At 32.9% G+C, this 21,806-nt stretch overlaps 3 protein-coding genes across 3 annotated transcripts; all 3 read left to right on the plus strand.

Annotated features, from left to right (window-relative positions):
• The first annotated feature begins 1,708 nt into the window (after positions 1–1,708).
• Positions 1,709–3,357, plus strand: LOC124826745 (putative pectinesterase 52). The gene is made up of 5 exons (XM_047299665.2): positions 1,709–1,929; positions 2,034–2,193; positions 2,492–2,725; positions 2,804–3,036; positions 3,134–3,357. Exons 1-5 carry the CDS (start codon positions 1,709–1,711, stop codon positions 3,300–3,302), a joined length of 1,017 nt encoding a protein of 338 aa, XP_047155621.2. The 3' UTR covers positions 3,303–3,357.
• Positions 3,358–6,193: 2,836 nt separating this feature from the next.
• Positions 6,194–11,307, plus strand: IREG3 (iron-regulated protein 3). Its single transcript, XM_088097712.1, has 13 exons — positions 6,194–6,716; positions 6,826–7,039; positions 7,117–7,180; positions 7,623–7,841; positions 7,924–8,096; positions 8,207–8,281; positions 8,456–8,557; positions 8,643–8,760; positions 8,839–8,985; positions 9,559–9,665; positions 9,765–9,878; positions 10,206–10,505; positions 10,996–11,307. The coding sequence occupies exons 1-13, from the start codon at positions 6,583–6,585 to the stop codon at positions 11,005–11,007; spliced, it is 1,779 nt and encodes a 592-aa protein (XP_087953838.1). The 5' UTR covers positions 6,194–6,582; the 3' UTR covers positions 11,008–11,307.
• Positions 11,308–15,421: 4,114 nt separating this feature from the next.
• On the plus strand, positions 15,422–19,330 carry LOC124826741 (uncharacterized). Its single transcript, XM_088097376.1, has 9 exons — positions 15,422–15,836; positions 16,543–17,070; positions 17,182–17,247; positions 17,487–17,653; positions 17,762–17,918; positions 18,000–18,097; positions 18,265–18,616; positions 18,701–18,805; positions 18,885–19,330. The coding sequence occupies exons 1-9, from the start codon at positions 15,705–15,707 to the stop codon at positions 19,164–19,166; spliced, it is 1,887 nt and encodes a 628-aa protein (XP_087953502.1). The 5' UTR covers positions 15,422–15,704; the 3' UTR covers positions 19,167–19,330.
• The last annotated feature ends 2,476 nt before the right edge of the window (positions 19,331–21,806 follow it).

The following is a 21,806-nucleotide window of genomic DNA, read 5'->3' on the forward strand; positions in this document are numbered from 1 at the left end:
ATATAACTATTATATTACATTAATTTATAAAAGTATATAATACAAACATATAGTCATATAATTAAGCTAATAGAACAAAGTATTTTTTCTTTAAAAAAAAATTATACATATCAATATTACCTTAAACTATATCCTTATTTTTTATTGTTCACACCATTAAGATAATTATTACAAATAAAAGAGCACAAAAATAAAACAACATAAAAAAAAGGTAAGTTAATATGCAAAAAGAGTAATCATAAAACAGGTATAGAGATATTACATATAAGTCATTCATAACAACAAACTCATATTAGACTCGACGATCTAAACACATATATTGATATCAGACTCGAGTGAGTTATGTATTTGTGGAAGTCTCTACTACCCTGTAGAGTCATTGTAATGAGTTTCACCCTACCACACACAAGGTTAATCTGTTAACATCTTTGGTCAATGTAAAACGCCTAGACTATGACCTCATGTTCCTCTCATCACATACCACATTCTCTCATCGCATACCTCATTTTTTCTACTTAAGATTGGATGATTATATTAATACACACTATTGTAACTACCATTAATCCTCCTTGAATTATTACCAATCATTCTCATATTACATTATAAACCAATCATCATCTTAATATTCACAAAATCACATATTAAATATACCATAAGAGACATATCAAAATAAAGTTGACACAAATATTCAACAAATCACATATTAACACATTTAGATGCACAAGAGACTATATCGATTCTTATGAACAACATAAATATAATCATGACATATCATTAAAATCACTAATCAACAAATTTTTTTATAGAAGATCCAGACACTATGTATGAACCAAAATGGTCCACATATACATAAAGAACATATCGGCTAAGAAAAGGAACAAAAAATCAATGTACTTTATTAAAAAATTTATCAAACAAAACTAGAGAGTTCACTGTAATGATCACTCTAGTAAACTCCGATCTTCAAACAAGTGAACATATAATAAAAAAAATCTTTAAAAAAAATTAAAAAAATAATATAATTTTAAAATTATAAATCTTTGTTAAAAAATTCTATTTATACTTTCAATTTTTATTATTAAAATAATTAAATGTCACTGTTTAAATAACCTATTAATTCTAATACATAATTTTTAAAACTCTTAAATTTATAAAATTTTAAATATGATTTTGTATGTTAATAAGATAATACAGATGTACTCATTAATAGCATTAAATGAAATATAGACTAGACATTATTTGCAGCTGGCTTTCATAACTAAAATACTAAGTCAAATCGAATACTTGAAAATCATTAATCATATTCTTTAATTATATATTTAAATTATTAATTAAATAAAAGTCAACTAGTTGTAAATAAATAAAGAGACGATTTCTTCGGTCGTTTCCAAATTTAGATTTTTACTGAATTTATTTTTGTTGTTTTTCACTTTAAAAAGATTACCGATTTTAATATTTTAAAATATCTAAAAATATATATAATATATCAATATTATCGTATTATTAATGTTCAACGACAACAACAAAAAAATTAGTAAAAAATCGGAAATGGTTTTCTTATTAAAATTTAATTATTTATTTTTACTTTCTGACAAACATCTTAGTTAATAAACATTTCAAAATAAAAATAATAATCCCAATTCTCAAACATCTATATAAATGCAACAAGCACTGCTAAATTGTATCAATTGATTCAACATTTTCGAGTATGGAGTTATTTACTAGAGAGATTATTCTTTCCATTGCTGTCATTGTTGTTTCTTCTTCGGAGATTAGTAGAGCAGTGGATTGTGGTGGCCCGCAAATTTCAAGCACAATCGTAGTTGGTAGCAGCTCATCAAATTTCACATCAATTCAAGATGCCATTGATTCAATACCGACAAAAAACTCCAAATGGGTAAAAGTTCAGATAAATGCTGGCACATATAAGTAAGTTTCTAATTTTTTTCCAATATAAATTACTATTTTGTTGTGTTTTGTACGGTCAATTTATACTAAAATAACTAGAGAGAAACTAATTATATTGTGTGTAGAGAGAGGGTTACCATCCCAGTGGATAAGCCATGCATCTATATGCAGGGCCAAGGGGCAGATGTTACCACCGTTACGAACGATGACCACTCGGCAACAAATACTAGTGCCACATTCACTTCCATTTCAAACAATGTTGTTGCATCAGATATTACTTTTCAGGTATATATGTTCAAAACATTCTCGTTTTCATTTATCGATATTATTCATCAACTATTTACCACCGTTAATAATAATACAAAAAAACTCGAAATAACATATCATGAATCAAAGTGGACTTGTTAATACAAACAACGTATTACGGTTAATTAATATCATATGTTAATACAGTGATTCCATTAGATGGAAAAAATACACATAACACGACCAGCAGATATTATGTCTCACCATAGACATTAAACATTTAAAAGTTGTTACTATCGAATTCTGATATCAATGATGTCTATCTTTTTTTCTTCAGAACTCGTACGGTTTGGAAATGTTAGAAAATATGCTAATACATAAGATCAGTTTTGGAATAAGGATTCCATCGTTGGCTGCAAGAATAGCCGGAGACAAAAGTGCCTTTTATAATTGTAGTTTTGTTGGTTTTCAAGACACTGTTTGGGATGAATTAGGTCGTCATTATTTCAAAAATTGCATGATTGAAGGTGCTGTGGACTTCGTATTTGGTGATGGACAATCCTACTACCAGGTACTTAATAGGTAACAAATTAAGCTATGCAAATTAAATTATACACAATGGTTAACCAATTAATTAAATTTATGGTAGGATTGTGTGGTGAACGCGACTTCCTTGGGTTCCATAACAGCACAAGCACGCAATAAAAGTAGTGACCCATCTGGTTTTGTGTTTGAAGGAGGTTCTGTGATAGGTAACAGTAATGGAGACTCGTTATTAGGAAGAGGTTATGGTCATTGCTCTAGGGTTGTATTTTATAAAATGAACCTTAGTGGTGTCATCCGGCCTGTAGGATGGGATGCTTGGAAGTCCAAAGATGACGTGTATGATCTATCTATTCCTTTAACATTATATTCATTAATGTCTTTTATCTTCGACTTATGCTAACATGTTCTACAAATTGTCGAAAAATTTATGCAGGAGTTGTCTTTTCTTCTCTGAGATTCAATGTACAGGACCAGGTTCTGATACTTCTCAACGTGTTCCTTGGGAAAAGAATTTGACAGACACAGATTTTAACAACAAATTTTCAATTCCAGTGTTCATCAATCAAGATGACTGGCTCTCACAATTACCAATAGGGAAATAGAGACATATGTTGTTGTAATTTAGACAAATTTTTGTTTTATGACAAAATTATTAGGAATATAGTTTTAAGACAAAATAATAATATAAGTAACTTCAAAGAAAAAACAACTTCTTATATTTTAACATACGACTTTTTTTTTATTTTACCATTTTTTTAAACTTTTTTCTCGTGCCGACTTTTGAACAAAACAATCTTTAAGATTCAGAAGAATAACACATTGCACAGTATCAAAATAGATTTATGCAATTTAGTTAAGTTTTATAATTTTTCTTTTCGATCAATCTAAACAAAAATTAAATGAGTTGAAAATGAGAAATTGTTTGGATCACAGGCGACACTTTTCAATATTGGCCCAATTGTGATATAGAAAACCCATTGGGTTTCTTTCTATACTTTAAGGTTTCTTCCTGCATCTCTAATAGATAAAAATGACTACCTCTAGTAAATGTTAAAAAAAAAGTTAATAAGCAGTAATTATTATTTATCAAATTTCAACCGTTAATCACTTTCATTTAGTCGTTGTGCCATAAATTTGCACTTAGTCCTTCATAGTATATCTATAATTCATCTCGTTCTATCTTAGTGTGGTCATTATCCATTATAGTATCCTGTTGTTAAAATATTTGTGTTAAAATATGTCACATATTCTATTAACGGATATTAGCCACCAATCAACTATTGTGTTAGTTATAATTTAGATATTATTATAATTTGTGCAGATTTGTGTACCAGTCATTCCTTTAACAGATAAACAATTATAAGATTATTATATGTATATCACTCTTTGAAATAATACATCAGAATTATTCTTTAAACATTTTAATATGGTATCAGAGCTATGGTTAGAGTCTATCCTATCGATATTTGTTGTTTGTTGGACATGTTGTTCTACATGCTATCGGACCATTATCAGACCACTCATTAATGTCTAGTTTCACGCTCAAAATGTATATACCTTGATATAAGGGAGTGTTGGAAGTCGCACGTCGACTAAAAATAAGACAAATTTATAATATATAAATTGATACAAACCTCACTTCATAAACTGATTTTGTAAAATTGAGTTAAGTTTAAAGTCTACTGCTTAACAAAAATATTTATTATTTATAATATTAATTGGCTATTCCAAACACGAGTATCCATCAAGTAACTTTGCACGCAAGTGCATGTACTTTTTTATAAGAACAAAAATAACATGTGTTTGATTATTATTTTACAAGGATCAAGGTAAAATATTCTATTTATTTATTAAAGAATTTACTTTCCTTTTGAAATTTGTTATTTTGATACGTTTTTTGTGGGTCATACAATAATAAATATAATAATAAATAAAGTTGTTAAAAAGATAAAAACCCAAGCAAAATGTGATAAAAATACTTAAAAATTATTATGAACGTAATTTTAACACAAGATCCTCACGCAATTTCCTCTAATTTTATATATTTTAACCGATAAAATAAATCTTCTAGAAAAAAAAGTTTTAATATTTATTTTGGTGTTATGAGCAATAAATAACAAGTTATTAATCAAAATTGACTAATTAAATAAAACAAAATGAAGAAGATGCATGAAAATACAAAGAATAAAGTTATATCTTCGTGGTAGTAATATTATAACCATGATGTTCTTATGGGTTAGGCTACCAAAAAGCAAATGCATTTTGGTGATATGAGTAGTCAAATCAATCTCTTTAAGTTATCCTTCAACTGTATAGTCTCATACCTATACAGTCTCTAGATCCCTCTCATTCCGGTGTATGTTCGATTCATCCATGTGTCCCTTCGACTGAAAGCCTGTCAGGAGCCGCTCTTTGTTTGTGTCCCTTGCACTTTGTGCCTCTTGCACCGGCGATCACTTCCCTCTCGTCAGTGTCCGAGTGTCACAATTACAAAGAGTACTTTTACTCTGTTTTTAAATAACAGACAAAATTTTAAATATAGTGGTAAAATAAGAAAAATATATTAAAAGAAAAGAAAAATTAGGCATCAAACATTAAAACAATTCCTACAATTCAATTATGGTTTGGAAACACTGCAAAGGCATAAAATAAGTTAAGGGTATCATTAGGCGCAAGAATATCTGGAGACAAATCTGGCTTTTATTATTATAGCTTTGTCAGTTTTCAAGATACTGTGTTCGTTGGAAAAAGAAATTGTTAGTCGCACATTTTATTCAAACTAATTCTTTACAATCGAGATGGTTGGCTTCGCAATTACCAAAAAAAAAGAAACAAAGACATATTTTATTGTAATTCAGACACCCATTTTTTGAAAAAAAAAATTGAAAAAATAGTTAGCTGGCAAAATGTAACTTCAAGCGAAAAACATTACTTTAAAATGTTTTTTTTCTTATATTTTAATGTATGACTCTTAGATTGGGAATGAGTGATAGATTGTTACAGCTGTTGAGTAAAGAAATTAAAAAATCATCTTTCTTTGAATTTTATATTTTTCTTTAGTTTTATGCTTACCCTATGTCTTAACAAATATAATGTTTATTTAATGTTTAAGCTCGTTTTAGAAGAATTTCAACTTAGTTAAGTTTTTTCGTTCAATATAAACAAAAAAAAAATCTAAATTGAAAATAAATGAGTTGAAAAAAAGACGGAGTTTGGATCGTGGGCAGCACTTTCCAATATTGGCCCAATTGTAATGTCGAAGAAGCCATTTTTCCAGGTGGGCTTCAAGGCCCACACTCCAGAGATTTTCCCGTGGTCTTTTTGGGGCTTCAATTAGCAAGTGGCGGCCCGTGTTTTGTCTGGGCTCATTAGCAAGCCACTGGATCTCCACCAAGAAGCAGTGTGAGTGTGTGGAATCCTAAAGTGCTACATGGCACTTATAATCACGGCTTATTAGCAAGTAAAATCATGAACCAAATCAAAGTTCAAACCAAACACGCTCTGAGGAAACGAAAAATGGCGTGCAACGACGATAAAACGACACTGCCACGTGGCTGCTAAAGAATTCTCTTACGTAATGGTCTCAGCAAAGAAGTAGAGAGAAAAAATATCCACACAAACACTACCAGTTGCACTCTCTGCTCGGTCGCACGCGACGAAAATTCAGGCTAAGGCTTCCAAACACCTCATACAGATAAGGTGTTTGCGAAATATCCCGAATTAATCTCATTCACGATTCCACCAAAGAAAAGAGTGTTGTTTGGGGATGAGCATTGAGGCTAAAGTGATTTCTTCAGCCTAGTGATTTTGGGACTGCAACTGCATGAGTTGGATAAATAAGAGGAAGATTGGTAGCTTGAAGTTCTACAGGCTGCAACACCTATGGCTATTGCTGCGGCCTCCCTCACTTTCCACTTTGCCAAATTCCCCATTCGTCAAACTAATTCATTTTCAATACGCCATCGTATCCCTTCTGGCCGAGGCTTCAATCTCTATTACCCTCGTGCCTCTCACAGGTCAATAGTCATCCCTCGTTAAATGAAATTGAAATTCAAATTTCGAATTTGGATTCCGAATTAAATGTTAATATGGATGTTCGTTATCTCTCTGTTTTATTGGTTTTAGATTCGCGCGTTTTGGTTTCAAGTGTTCGTTGACAGATACTGATGTGCATTTGGATCACGTTACCACCGATGAGGATGATGGTCAGGGAAGAGGGGTGGTGGAGCCTCTCTGTCCGGTGCCATTTGTTAACCTCAAAACTGATATTCTTGAGACTGAGACTTTGAACTTGCTAGCTGAAGCCACATTTGTAGATACTCTCTTGACAACATTGCCGGTAGGTTTTTTACTGAGTTTGAGGGTGTTGATGACCATTGCTCACTGTTTCTCATCTTCCCATGCTGTGTTCTATAGGTTTTGTCCGAGGAGGAGCAACATGCCCTTTCTGCTACCCCAGCCCACCCGGTTGGATTACACGGTGGGTTGTTTTCTCACATCTAAAATTGACGACCAACTTTGGTAGACCGCAATTAAGCCGATTTTTGAAACAAATAATTAGAGTTTTCTTTCTTCATTCAAAATTCCCTAATTTACTCTTGGAATGGAAAACATTAAAAAACTTTCTATTGCCTGGGTCGGTTTCAATTCTTTGATATTTGACATGGCTATTCTTTGGTTTCATATGACTTCATGGATCATTTTCTTTAACCTCAATTGCACTCATATGAGCCTGACATCACACTGTCCTGAATACAGTTTATTGCAGTTATTATCTTTATTGAGGTGAACCGGGTCTCGGAATTTGTTTGATGTCTATCTTGTCCAATGATTTTATTCCGTGTCTTTTCCATTTATACTTATTGATGCTGTGATGTTGAATCATCTAAGCTGCTCTCAACTTAGAGATTATATATTTTCAGCTTTCTATGCTAGTTGCATAGCTGCAAATGTAGTGGAGCAGCTTTGGAATTTTGCTTGGCCTTCTGCTATTGCCTTGATTCATCCAAGCCTTTTGCCGGTTGCTGTGATGGGTTTCTTCACCAAAGTGACTATAATTGTTGGTGGTCCCTTGGTTGGCAGAGTTATGGATCATTTTCCAAGAATGCATGCATATAATTGCTTAACAGTCGTTCAGGCAAGTTGTTTGATAACCTATATAAAATAAAGGAAGATATAGCTCTTTTGCTAAAAGGAATCGATCTTTCTATTTTTTTCAGGCAGCAGCTCAGTTACTATCTTCGGCAATGATTATTCACGCCCATTCTGTGCGACATACTTCGTTGTCTAGTCTGCTTCTACGTCCTTGGTTTTTCATATTGGTTTCAGTTGGGGCTATAGAGAGGCTGTGTGGTGTAGCTTTGGGAGTTGCAAATGAGCGTGACTGGGTCGTGTTGGTATTGTCATTCTGATTCATTGGGAGCTTCTTCTGTTCCCTTGACATGTGATTTATTCCCTATGTTAATTTTTAATCTTGTTCTGATACTCAGTGGCTTCTTTTACACAGCTGGCAGGAGTGAATAGGCCTATTGCACTTGCACAGGCAAATGCTGTTCTAAATCGAATTGATCTCCTGTGTGAGGTAATTATTTTGTTTTATTTCTTTTATTTTGCCTTAAGTTGATGGGCTAGCTTATAAATTTCCATGTGTTACAGAGCTTGCTACCATTCCATTTCAGTGAAATATTCAGAAACTGTCTTATGAAATATCAATTATATTATTTGTCTTGGAAACTTACGAAATGTTTGTATACAGATAGCTGGGGCATTGCTCTTCGGATTCCTTCTATCTAAATTTCATCCTGTAATCTGCTTAAAAGTTGCTTCTGGCTTAATGATGGGGCTTCTGCCAGTTACAGTAATTTCTCTATCTTTCTTCTTGATCTATTACTTCCATAGTTTGCAAACTAAATTCATTTTCACTCTCCCTTCTTAATTTGCAGATTATTTTCACTTATTTAACCAACAAACTTTCTACCGGTGTTCTTGATAGACCAAAACCTTCACAAACCTGTTGCAGAACATTTATTGAAGACTCTGGAACAGATGCTAAGAGTATAGGTATATTATTCTTTCTTTTGAGAATGATCTTTCTCTGAGTATCTAAAATATACTTACTTCCATCTGCTGGTGAACCAGTTTTCAAAGGTCTGGAAGCAATCAAGCTTGGCTGGAAGGAGTACCTGGGTCAACCTGTTCTTCCTGCAAGTCTTGCATGGGTGCTCCTCTACTTTAATGTTGTTCTAACGCCAGGCAGTTTGTTGACAGCATTTTTAACACAGCGTGGTATGTGACAATTTCCTCCATGGTACCCTTTTTATCCAGGGAAATTTCTTTCACATATAACAAGGAATTTGTTGCATTAACAATAGCATTAACAATATAGTGAAGCACCTGATTTCAAGTTTTTCAAAATCTTCCATCTATCATGAACTCATAATTGGCAGGGGTTATCTATTTCTTTAGTATGACAAACATTTTGTGCTTTATTATCTTTGACTAACATAATCTATGCCTCGTTTTCTCTTATTTTTAACTCTTTCAGTGATTTCATTTGTCATCTTTCGTAAATGGAGTATTTTCAATTGATGTCTTTTAATACCGTTATGAATGTTAAATTGAATGCTGTGTAACAAATGGTCAGAAAGGCCGACGGGAACAGGAAGCAGATTTTGATGTAAGGTTCATTGTTGTAGTCTCCACAATTGTTTTACCCATTAATCATTCTTTCATAATTAGACCAATTATCATTGACACTGTAATTTATCTTTTCTTCTCCTTTATTTTAGGGTGGGGGAATGATTTTTTTGGTAGTATTGTTGCTAGTTCCTTATTTATTTATTTTCAATATTTATGCAGGCTTACATCCATCTATCATAGGAGGGTTCAGTGGAATGTGTGCTGTCATGGGTGTTGCTGCAACATTTGTGTCTTCAACTCTGGTCGAGCAATTTGGCATTTTAAAGGTTTGTTCTATATCTTTTTAACGTTTTTATTTTACTCTTGCATATGGGAAAGTTTGAGCACTCTTTTTTATTAAGATTTGTTTTCTCTCTCTGTACCAGGCTGGGGCAGTTGGGCTGGTATTTCAAGCTTTACTTCTCAGCATGGCTGTTGCTGTATACTTGAGTGGATCGATTTCTCATCAGAGTCCTCTTCTTACTTTCTTATTTCTGATTGTAAGTTTCTCATCAGAGCCTCTTCTTACTTTCTTATTTCTGATTGTAAGTCACAAAAGTATGAAGTGTCTGAACCTTCATTAATATAAGATGAGGACAGGATATCAGTTTTGAAAAAAGTTCCAACAGGTCATTGAATATCTGTTAAAATAGCAGAAGTTGGTATGAGTCAACAGGAGAGGAAACACTCTGGAAGATGTCCTAAATTACAATATTTTATTTTTGAAAATTTCAAACTTTTGTATTTTTAATGTAAAATTAACTTTTTTTCAAATTTATTTGAACTGAATTTTGTTAACGTAAACTGTTGTGCTTCTGTTTGTTCAGATTTTATCACGGTTAGGACACATGTCATATGATGTTGTAGGGGCACAGATTATCCAGACAGGAATCCCATCATCCAAAGCAAATCTCATTGGAACGACAGAGATTGCTGTTGCTAGTTTGGCGGAGTCCATAATGCTGGGTGTTGCAATAATTGCAAATGATCCTTCTCATTTTGGATGCTTGGCCTTGTTGTCTCTTCTATCAGTTATTGGTGCAGCATGGATGTTTTGTAGATGGCTGTTGAATCCAACAGATGAACAAAAGAACCTCTTTTCTTATGATCCTCAGTTTGAAAAATATGTAAGTATCCCTTGTACTTATCATTTGTAGTTTACAAGCATATTTTCTGTGACTTATATCGTACCATCTAAAATGCAACAAAATTGCCCATTCACTTATAATCCTCATCTTGATGTGTGTGCAACTGTTTGTTCTCTATATTAGTATCTCATCGTTTGTTAGCATTATTTTTCTGTCTTACTATCTAGAATTGTTCATGAAGTGCTGACCCTTGTTTGATGTTTCCTTGTGCTATGACACAAACCTTTGGTGGGGAACCACGAGTGGTGCTTTTCATATCGTTTCCTTTCTTAGACCGACATTAACTCGTGTAAACCAGGATATAACTTGTTGGTCTTGTATTAATAATCATTCTGATAAATTTGAAATTTTATTTCTGTTCCTTAGGGGTATGACTAAATTGGTTGACTTAGCTAGGGATCCACTTTAGGATCTACTGGACATTGGTCTTACAATACATTATTTAACCACTGTTCTTCTTTCAATGCAGTTGTTCCATTAAATGCCTTAATTTGTACGGGAGATAGGAACCAAAATATAGCCTGGTGGGTATTATCCACTTAATACATGGAAGTTTGGGATGCTTTATTCTCACCTTGCGAGTGATATTCATTGTATGAACTAATAGTTGATTTTGCCTGTAGTTCTGTAAATGAGAAATTTACAGAACATGCCTTTACATTCCATTAGTGTACATGAGAAATTTACTTAGTTAGGTGTCTTAGTTTCAACACTAAAAAATGTTTTGCAAAGCATTTATTCATTGTTAAATTCTTTTAAAATCTAAACAGACTTATCCGGTTATCTGTTTTAGGATTAATGATTCTTGGTGAAATTCCAAGCAATACAATTCTTCTGCCCAATGTTAAAAATATTTCTGTTTACATTAAAAGTGGTTCAGTTCATGTTTTGATCTCTTAAAAATAATATTTTCTTTTAAAATTTTCTTAGAATTTATTTTGATAATATTTCTAAATAAAAACGCATTGTAAGTAAACATATTGTTAAATGAACTGACACTGAAATTAATACTAAATTTGGTACCATAGGTTTTCTATAGTCAATGATAGATGATGAAATATCTTGATATTTAATTTATATAGGTTACTTCCGTTCCTAGAAGAATAAAAAAAGAGGACTGACTTTCTTGATATTATGTTTAAATGTTTTTTAATCTGAACAACTTTTGTGCTGCATGTAAAAACATAATAGTTATAGTTAATTAAAAAGAAAGGATTGATATTTATTTTAGGCACAATAAATCAGCATTTTCACTCTGATTATTTATCCTGTTGGAAATACAAAGAAGGGCCCTGGAAGAGACCCGACAGATACATGTAATAAATATTTAGGTTAAAATATTTTATAACCCACCTCTATGTAGTTTTTCAAAGATCTTTGAAAAATAAATCAAATTCTCATATTCTGTTGAAATATCTTTATAAATTAAATCAACTGAACATTTTTTCACTGAAACCTCACTAATTAGAATATCAAATGTCACTCTAAAAAAATCTCAATATTTCTTCCAACTTAATCCCTAAACTGTCATCATAATATATCCTTCAATTGTGTTCAATTTTGTGCTTTTAAAATTACTATATCGTTACTTTATCACAGTTGAATATCCAAATAATTCATTATACTTTGATATAGTTTTTCCATCACCTACAGTCTGATTATGTTATCTTCCTTCTTAGCCAATCCACAAGTGTTTTTCTCCTAATGGCCTAACCTAGATTCTTGAGGAAAGATATCTGTTCATGGAGTGTGACCTCATAGCAAGTCCATTTAGTTACATTTTGGCTTTTGCAATAGTTGTCGCAATCAAATTTCCTTTACTATATTTTTCTGTCGCTCTTTTCCCTTTCTTGGAAAGTTGATAGTCCATTATTGAGAACGAAAAAGGTGCATTCCAGTGTTCACTGTTCCCTTTTATTAAACAACTGCAATATTTCAACCTCTTTCCATGGAAAATGGAAATGATTGACAGACACTCGTCTGAAAACCAAAAACAATTCTTGTGTTCAGAAACACTCATGATTTGATGTCTATAATTATCCATCAGAAATGGAAATAAGTTCCTTCAAAACAAATAAAGACAAACATTTGTTATTATAAAATAAAAACCTTATGAGAAAAAAACAGTTCTGAATCTTAAAACTAAATGGGCTTTGTAGCTTGATTAACATAAGGCCCAAATTTGTTTAGGTTTTCAATTTGGATTTTTCAAGTGCCGTGTTTACTCCGGTAAGTTAGACTTAGACTATTATTTGCGTGTGAGAAGGAAGAACATATGGCATCAGTGGACGCAAATATCCGTCATCCATGGGTCCCTTTCTCCAAGAATGGAATCAATCACCAATTTAATCAAATTTTTACCATGTTGAACATTATTTTTTTAACATAAAAAATTGAAAATTTTATATTAAATCATATAAAAATAATATTAATTTATGCTTAGTGGTAATGAAATAACAATAGTTGTCATGTGGAGTAAATAAATAAATAAATAAAAAGTGAAATTTTGGTGAGCTCAAGTTACTATGAATTATAAGACTTTGACTCTCAAGGCATTGGTTTAGTTACAGTTTGAATTTTATTGGTAATCTAATCACCCGCTTTCTTTTCTTTGTTTTTAGTTGCGTGTTCAATACACTAGTTTTAAGAACAGAGTTAAATTTCTGAATTAAATATTATATAAGATATGAATGTTTTTAAGAAAAATAATTGTTTTAAAATTAACAGTTACTTAATTTGAAAAGATAAATAACTCTCTACCTTATTTAATTCCATACAAGAAAAGTTAACTATGAATACACCTAAGAAAATAAACAAAATATTAATATATAAATGTCTTTAACTTTCTATACAGGTAATAATCAATGACTTGACATTTTATTAATTTTTAAGTTTTTCTAGCACAATAATAGTAAATAAATTAAAAATAATATTAAAATAAAAGACGATAACATTTTTCACCCTTCTCGTTATTTTATGACTTCACTCAAACAAGATATTAATGATGTCAAAATTGGTTGTAACTCGCGAGTCAACCCGGCTCACTACGGATTTAAGCCGGATTGAGTTTGAAAAAAATGAAACTTTTTAATGCGGGCTAGTTTTTAACCCAGTTCATCGGGTTGAACCCGTGGTGATCACCAACCCACCTAATTTAATTTAATTATTTATTATTTTTGTGTTGTGTTTCAATATTAATAGTTATTATTTTTGTGTTGTGATAAAAAAGATGTTTCAAGAGAGAAAAATATTATAGATTTATCTATTCAAGACTCTAACATTATAAATGGACAAGTGATACAAAAACTATCAATGTTAAAAACTAATGGAGTTTAACATGACGTTTATTTAAATTTGAATTAAAAAAATTGTAATTTTTTTATTTTAAAAAAACTTATAATTAAATGAGTCAGTGAGTCAATCCGTTTAACCCACCAACCCGTGATGGGTCGGACCTGGTTCAAATTTTGTCAGTTTGCTAATAAGTGAGTCGGGTTGGGTTGACTCATTAAATGACCAGCCCGTAATGAGGCGGACCGGATTACCCGTTTTGACAACCTTACAAGACATAAGTGTGATATTAGGGACTAGCCAGAACAAAAGAGAAGTATTATGTCTATCTTATTATACCATTAAATTTTTCTCATGTATATATTAAGTTAATATTTAATTATAATAATTAAATTGACTTTTATTTAACATAATACAAAATAAAAATTTATAAGAAGAGTTTTAAAGATTATGTATCACGGATATACTACCTTAAAAAAAATATCATAAGAAGGTCTTGTCGTAAGACTCTCAACAATGGGGATATTATTATTTCCACAAAAATATAACATTTTTTTCTACCTTTCTTCTTCTCATGATTTTCCTGGACAATATAACCAATATCTAAATTACTCAAAGTTTTATTTCATACTTTACTATCTCTAATTATTATTTATCTCTTTTACATAAATTTTGCACAAAATCTATATTCAAATATAATTGGCACAAGTTAGGGTTCCAGTATAATAAAAAAATGAGCTTATTCTAGTTGAGGAGATGGATATGAGTGTGAATTTTGTCTTATAAACCAGATTAAAAAGTTTAAAATAAAAATTGGATCTTTTAGGGGTAACCAACTTATAACACCATTCCATTTCCCAAAACAAGGAATTACACCAAGAAACAAAGCACCTCACTTTCCCAAACAACATTGAAAATAGACATTTCTAGATCTACACCCCCACATGGGACTTGGATAAGAGAGAGACCATGAAACATAGAGAAAAACAATTAAATTAAAGCCATCAATCCCCATAAATCACATTATTTATGATGTTTGTTTAGGAAACCAAGTTAAGAGTGCTTTCCCAATTCCCTGTCTGTCAAACCTTGCTATGTTATCATGTCTCAAACACCTCAAACCCAAAACACCTTCTTGCCATTCCCAACAACCCTATGCCCCCACACTTCATCATTTTCATCTTTACAAACTATCAAAAGCAACAAACTACACTCTAAACAATTTTTTTTTAAGTTGTTCTATTTAAGAGCAGAAAATACTCAGCAAATAAATAATTTTGTAATGGATACAAGAAGAAAACTAGCTACTAACTTCATTTTAAAAGTAGTGTCTTTTTCTCTTCAACAGTGACATTCCATGATATTACACCACTAATTAATGTTGATGAAGCTTATCCAACCAATTAAGGAGAGAATTTATGTATGTTTATAGTATAATATGACAGAGGTGTCTGTGTATGATTATATCATGCATGTTGATTCCATTACGTCAATGTTAGGAATCAGCTTTCTTCATTTATTTATTTCACTGTTATAGATTACCAGACTACATATATGTATGTGAGTGATGTAACCTTTACAAGAAAAAATGATAATGTTAAATGCGAAGGGTGAGAGAAAAATAATGTTCTTTTCACAACAACCATCTGTTGCTGTTGGTTGCCAGTGATTTGGACTTGAAAGCGCCCATCTTTTCATGTCCATTGACATTGATAGTTGATACATCACTTGGCTTGTTCATGTCTTCTTTTGACTCTCTCTTTCTCTGCTCCTATCCTCTTCCTCTTCCTCTTTCTTCCTCTTTGTCAAGCACTGTGTTTAAGTCTTACTTCAAAGCATAAACTTACTCAGTCACCACACCCCTCACACACACACATTCATAGAAAGATGGAGTCTTTGGTTGCTGAAACAGCCAAGAAGAAAGCAATGTGGTTGTATCCAAAGGTTTTGGGTTATAATCCTTCTGAAAGATGGGGGCACTCTGCTTGTTTCTCTGGGGGGCTTATGTATGTCTTTGGGGTATGAGTAGTAAAATCCCTTGTATTTTATTCAGAATGAATGCTTTTTTCTTTTTTTATGCAGTTCCTGGTATTAACTTCTGAGTTGTTCATGATGCTTGTTACTGGGTTGGCCTCATTTATGGTGTCTGAATTTCTCATTAGTCTTACCTTTTTGGAGCTCTGCTATTTAAGAGATGTGTTGTAATGTCTTCTTCACTGCTGGGAATTTGCACTTTTGTGATGTACTCATTAATTTCATAAGTTTCTAGTACTTCTTTCTCACCTTTCCTACTTCATAGCTATCTTTAGTTAATAACCAAAACACTTTCATCTCTGAATTTTAGTTTTTTCCTAATTTCTCTTGTTGCTTATATTTCTCTGTGACAATTGACTGAATTCGTTTTTCTTTCTCTAATTAGCTAGACAATACAAGTTCGGGAGACAATAAACTTTGTGCTTTCTTAATATAACTATGTACACATTTCGTTTTTCTCCTCCTTGCGTTATGTTTCTCAGCTTATAAAACATGCACCAGAAAAGGGCTTACATACATATCTTGGTAACATGAGACCTTCTTAATTATTTGATTAGCCTCTTGAGATGAATAATTTAATCATTGTAGAACTGTCAGTTTAACTTGTTAAGCATAATTAACCTCTGATTATCAAATGTTTGCTTTAAATTTGTTTCCGAATAACAAATTGTTGGGTGTGTACTCATTCCAGGGCTGTTGTGGAGGGCTACATTTCGGAGATGTTCTGTGTTTGGACCTTGTGAAAATGAATTGGAGCAAGCTTGGGACCACGGGTGAAAAGCCAGGTCCTAGAGATAGCCATGGTGCTGTTCTTGTAGGGCATAAAATGATAGTTTTCGGTGGCACCAATGGGTTAAAGAAGGTGAATGACACTCATATATTAGACCTTTTTACCAAAGAGTGGATTCGTCCTAAATGTGAAGGGACTCCTCCTTCACCAAGGGAAAGTCACACAGCTACTCTAGTTGGTGATGAAAGAGTAGTGATTTTTGGTGGCAGTGGTGAAGGTGACGGAAACTATTTAAATGATTTGCATGTTCTAGACCTTCGAACCATGAGGTGGACTTCTCCTCAGGTAAAAGGCGATTTGCCTGTCCCTAGGGACAGTCACAGCACTCTTGCAATCGGGAACAGGCTTTTTGTGTATGGTGGAGACTGTGGTGATCAGTATCAGGGCGATGTTAATGTGCTTGACATGGACACAATGACTTGGTCAAGGGTATGGTTTTCTCTCCTCTCTCATAGTTTGTTTTGTTGGTGTGCAACTGAATGACTAAAGATCATGTTTCTGGGACTTAAAACAAAAGGCTTTTCTTCATTTTGATCACAGTTGAAAATTCAAGGATCTTCTCCAGGAGTCAGGGCAGGTCATGCTGCTGTGAGCATTGGTACAAAGGCAAGTTCTTTTACATTGCATCAGTTTTCAGCTCTGACTTCATTTCAATTTTATCTGCTGTGATGATGTTTAGTTACTTTGCAACTTGGCTTTTACTCAATATGTACTTAACAAGTTAGTTCAAAATTCAACTTATAAGAGAATGCTGCACTAGGGTGAAAAATTCTTAACTTTGATGTGATAAGTAAAAAACCCTGCACCATACTGTTGACAAAAGATGCAAATTTTATGATTTACAGGTCTACATCATTGGAGGGGTGGGAGATAAACGTTATTACAATGACATATGGGTGTTTGACATATGCACCTGTTCGTGGGCTCAGCTTGATTTTCGTGGTCAACCGCCACAGGGGCGATTTTCTCACACAGCTGTTGTGGCAGACATGGATATTGCCATATATGGCGGGTTGGTTGGTTTACATTTACTTCAATTTAATAAATGTGAAGTGACAATTCCTATTTTCTTTTCTATTTCCTACTGTGCGAGTGAGATTTTCTTTCTGATATCTCACAGGTGTGGGGAAGATGAACGTCCTTTGAACGAGCTGCTAGTGTTGCAGCTTGGAGCAGAGCATCCAAATGGACGTTACAACATCTCCATGTGCAAAGTTTTTGGAACTTATTGGAATCAAGAAAAGAGGATCATACCTAGAGGAGCTGATACCAACTCGGTACAGAAGCTCATGTTGCTATGTTGTTTCAAGTTCTTGTTCATATGATGGTTTAGTTACTAACATTGTGTTTTAAAGCAGACAACTCCATGCACGGAGAACCATATGGAAGCCATAGGAAAATGGGCTAATGAAGTTGTGTTGGATAGAGTACAACCTTGTAACATCGATTCAGGCGGGTTAAGAAATTTTAAACACGATTATACAGTTCTGACTAATTTACAAGTGACATTTGATTAACTCGTAGCTTGAAAACTATAGTTGCATGATAATAATTTCTGCACTACTACGTGCAAAAGTAGAGTGAAGGATTCACTGAGCGAAAGTTGTGATTCCATGCAGGCAGTTCACAACACAAGAGGAAGAGAATTGGTGTGGCAAAGGCGTGGGATGTTGAATCAGAACAAGAAGAACATTCTCTTTCACTGTCCCAGCATTCATCTCCTTCTCAATCTGATCAAGAACAGACCCCAGCTCAAAAAGCTAATGTTTCTATCATGGATTCTGAGAGGTATCCATGGTTCAAACAGATCAATAAAAGTCCAAGCTATTGCCAGCTCGACAATGACTCAAGCAACACCACATTTTTTAAGAATCTCACACAAAGAAGTGTCCATCCCATGAAACATCAACCTAAACAAGAGCAGTATGTTCACATTGACGATGATAGAAAAGTACCTCGACACACTCAACACCTGGTGGGTCCTTGACTTTCAAATTTTGGACCTTTTCTTTTGTTATTCTTAGTTAATGGTGATTTCACTTTGGCTATTGCATCCTAGATCGGTGCTGAAGTTCGGGGAAAAGTTGATGGAGCCTTTGATTCAGGTTTACTCATGACTGCAGTAGTTAATGGAAGAGTTTTCAGAGGAGTCTTATTTGCACCAGTAAGCTTCTGAACCCGATTCCTATTTATACTACGTATAGTACAAAGTATGTACCAAAGAAATTGATGTGTCTGAACAGGGTGCTACAGTATTGTCTACATGTGTTGAGCCAAACTGTTGTTTATCACGTTCATTTCCCTCCACTCAACCATTTATGAACTCAAATGATGTGAGGGATTCGCAGCAAGCAACAGAGCCCTGCCATGGCTTCAGGCAACCTGTGGTAGCTCAAGCATCATCAGCAATCATGAGAGGCCCTACTTCTGCATCTTTAGCCAAAGAGCATCAAATGAGGAGTGACCTTCAAGGCTTGGTTTTGACTCTTGGAGGGCCTGCAAGTGCTAACCATGCTTCATCCTAGGATCAATTGTTGGGATGGCTAATAAGGTTCATGTAAACTTAGGAAATAATCCTTTCTTCTTCAATGCTTATGCATTTCTTCAATTTACCTTTTGTTATGTGTAATAGCATTTGGTAACTTATCTATATTTAATTATTTATTAATAGAATTTAGTATTGTCTTTATCTAAAGGTATGAGGATTGATTAGTTTCTCAAGAAAAATTAATAATTATTCATGTTGTGTGCAAATTATTTTACCTAATTATAATTTCATGGAATTTTTTTGGGATTATTTTATATTTATTAAAAAAGAATCACAATATATGATAGAATATTGAAATATACTACAAGTTATAGAAATATAGAATATTGTAATAGTTTATTTTTTAAAGTTATAGTTGACCCACGTAAATTTCCAAGGTTGACCCACGTAGGCTATGATATAGGCTGGGTCAAGCTTAAAAACCTGAGTGTTCCACTAGTTAGCCTTAGATAAGGTACAGAGAGTCGCCTTTATTTTGCTAAAACATGCAATTTACAATAATGACCCTCTTTTCTTTTTTAATAAAAATACAAAAATTTATTTTTTTATGATCAATTTATCTTTATACTGTGTTTATAAACACAGTAATATTTTTACAATAAAATTTAACTATTACACAACAGATGATTTTATATTGTAATATTTGTATTGATGACTGTTTGGAAAGAAATGCTAGTGATATGAAAGAAGTAATGTTCAATCATGGTCATACTATACGTCATGAATTGACATTTCTAGAAAAAGCTTCGTAAGTTATAAATTAAAGACATGATATCTTTATAGCATGACTCTTTATGTAAAGGCTAGTTTGGAGTGTGGATAATAAATAGACTTTCCTAATGCACAAATTCAAATTCGGCCATATTCAAAACAGCCCCGGTAAACAACAAAAATAATTCAGTCAAGGTTAGAAATTCCATGACAAATCTCCACTTCGTATTCAACTTTAAAAAAATCATCAGAGATTCAACTTAAAACATTATTGTTCAAACTTTAAACAGTGTTCGGTTGTAGGGGCTGAGTCGTCTATTACCTTCGCGTCTCTCTCTGTCGTCTTGTCTGTGGGTGGAGGGAGACCTGCCAAAGATTTTCTGATGCCAAACTCAGTTTGAGAGTAATGATGTTTTCAATAGTATAGTAATAAATGTGCAATAAATGATCCCCTTACCACTCACCTTTGACCTATATTTATAGTTTTTGTTATGGGCTTGGGATTAGTAAAAGGTTAATCACGGCCCAACTTTGGCCCAATAACTTTTAGTAGCTACTTACCTTAATCTTAATCTTAATCTGGTCAACTGACAGTAGGACCAGCCGACCTCCTGATGTTTGGCCTTACAGTCGGCCGGCTTATATATGAGTTGTTGTTCATCCGGATTATGAGTGGCAAAGTTACGTATTTGGGTAATTATCGGCCATACGGACGTCTGGTCTATACGCTGGCCGGTCTTACTGGTATGCAGCAAAGTCGCGTAATTGAATGATTACGGGCCATACGGTCTATACGCTGGCCGGTCCTTACTGGTACAAACAGCAAGATTAAACTTAAATAGTTAGCACAGTTCAAAGCCTAAACAGCAGTAGCTTTTTTATCCTAAATGACCTTTACATATTGTCTTAACTGAAGGATTCTTGGAGTTTGATTTGGTGTATTGAGTTGTTAAACAAAGGATTCTTTGATCCTTTGTTTCTCAAAGTTTTGTGGGAAACAAATATCATGTACTTGTATAGCTTAAACCAAAATAGCTGCTCTCCGTTCACTGCGACTATTTTCTCATGTGGTCTTGTCTGTGGGTAGGGCCTGCCCAAACATAAAGCGAGTAATATCCTACATAAAATAAGGTTCTAAAATCATAACGAAATATTTTAAAAATAATAGAGAAGTTATTATTATTATTTATAAATAAAAATTAAAATGTTTATTTTTCTCAATTATTTATTTATTTTTCATTTTTTGTGGTGTAAATATATTTTGAATAGACAAGTGTTTTATTATGAGTGTTTGTTAAAGAAAGTAAAAAGATGTGATAGTTATGAGTGCGTCAACTTAAACAGTAAGTAGGACGTAGTGGCGCAATACATGCAATAGATATATAAGATTTAAGATATTAATTGCAGTGGTAATAATAGTGAGACATAAGTGCAGAGGACAGAAAAACAGTAGTTAGGAGATGATAGTATAGTAGTAGCATTGGAGCGACAGGGTCGTGGTACGAAAGATCTTAGATGCAACTATTGTGGGCCTTACACTTTCAAACAACATAAATTTTCCCCCGTGCTTTCCGCGCGATGCTGCTCCTTTCTGTCCTCTAATGTCCCTCCTAATCCAAACTAATTTACTATTTTCATTTTATTATTATATCACTTTTATACACTCTTTTCTTTTAATAAATATTCTTCTATATAAGCTATGATCTTCAACAATTTACGACAATAAAATAAACACAAACTTAAATCACATGCATACAATATAATTATATCTCTTGACATTTCACATTTTATATATAATATATGAACTTTATATATATATAATTATGAAGTGGAAAGCATAATACAATTATTACATACAATAATAAATTAATCATTTAGACTGTTAGTGAAGTTAAATTAACTTTTG

This window comes from Vigna umbellata, chromosome 8, assembly GCF_029865625.1.
Source record: "Vigna umbellata cultivar VRB3 chromosome 8, Vumbellata_1.0, whole genome shotgun sequence".
Lineage (NCBI taxonomy): Eukaryota > Viridiplantae > Streptophyta > Magnoliopsida > Fabales > Fabaceae > Vigna > Vigna umbellata.

Coding starts and splice junctions, on each gene's coding strand:
- LOC124826745 (XM_047299665.2), top strand. CDS start 1,709: ATGGAGTTATTTACTAGAGAGATTATTCTTTCCATTGCTGTCATTGTT. Junction 2,726..2,803: donor ATGGACAATCCTACTACCAG/GTACTTAATAGG, acceptor AATTTATGGTAG/GATTGTGTGGTGAACGCGAC. Junction 3,037..3,133: donor TGGAAGTCCAAAGATGACGT/GTATGATCTATC, acceptor AAATTTATGCAG/GAGTTGTCTTTTCTTCTCTG.
- IREG3 (XM_088097712.1), top strand. CDS start 6,583: ATGGCTATTGCTGCGGCCTCCCTCACTTTCCACTTTGCCAAATTCCCC. Junction 8,558..8,642: donor TGGGGCTTCTGCCAGTTACA/GTAATTTCTCTA, acceptor CTTAATTTGCAG/ATTATTTTCACTTATTTAAC. Junction 8,986..9,558: donor AGCATTTTTAACACAGCGTG/GTATGTGACAAT, acceptor ATATTTATGCAG/GCTTACATCCATCTATCATA.
- LOC124826741 (XM_088097376.1), top strand. CDS start 15,705: ATGGAGTCTTTGGTTGCTGAAACAGCCAAGAAGAAAGCAATGTGGTTG. Junction 17,071..17,181: donor ACACAATGACTTGGTCAAGG/GTATGGTTTTCT, acceptor TTTTGATCACAG/TTGAAAATTCAAGGATCTTC. Junction 18,806..18,884: donor GAGGAGTCTTATTTGCACCA/GTAAGCTTCTGA, acceptor GTGTCTGAACAG/GGTGCTACAGTATTGTCTAC.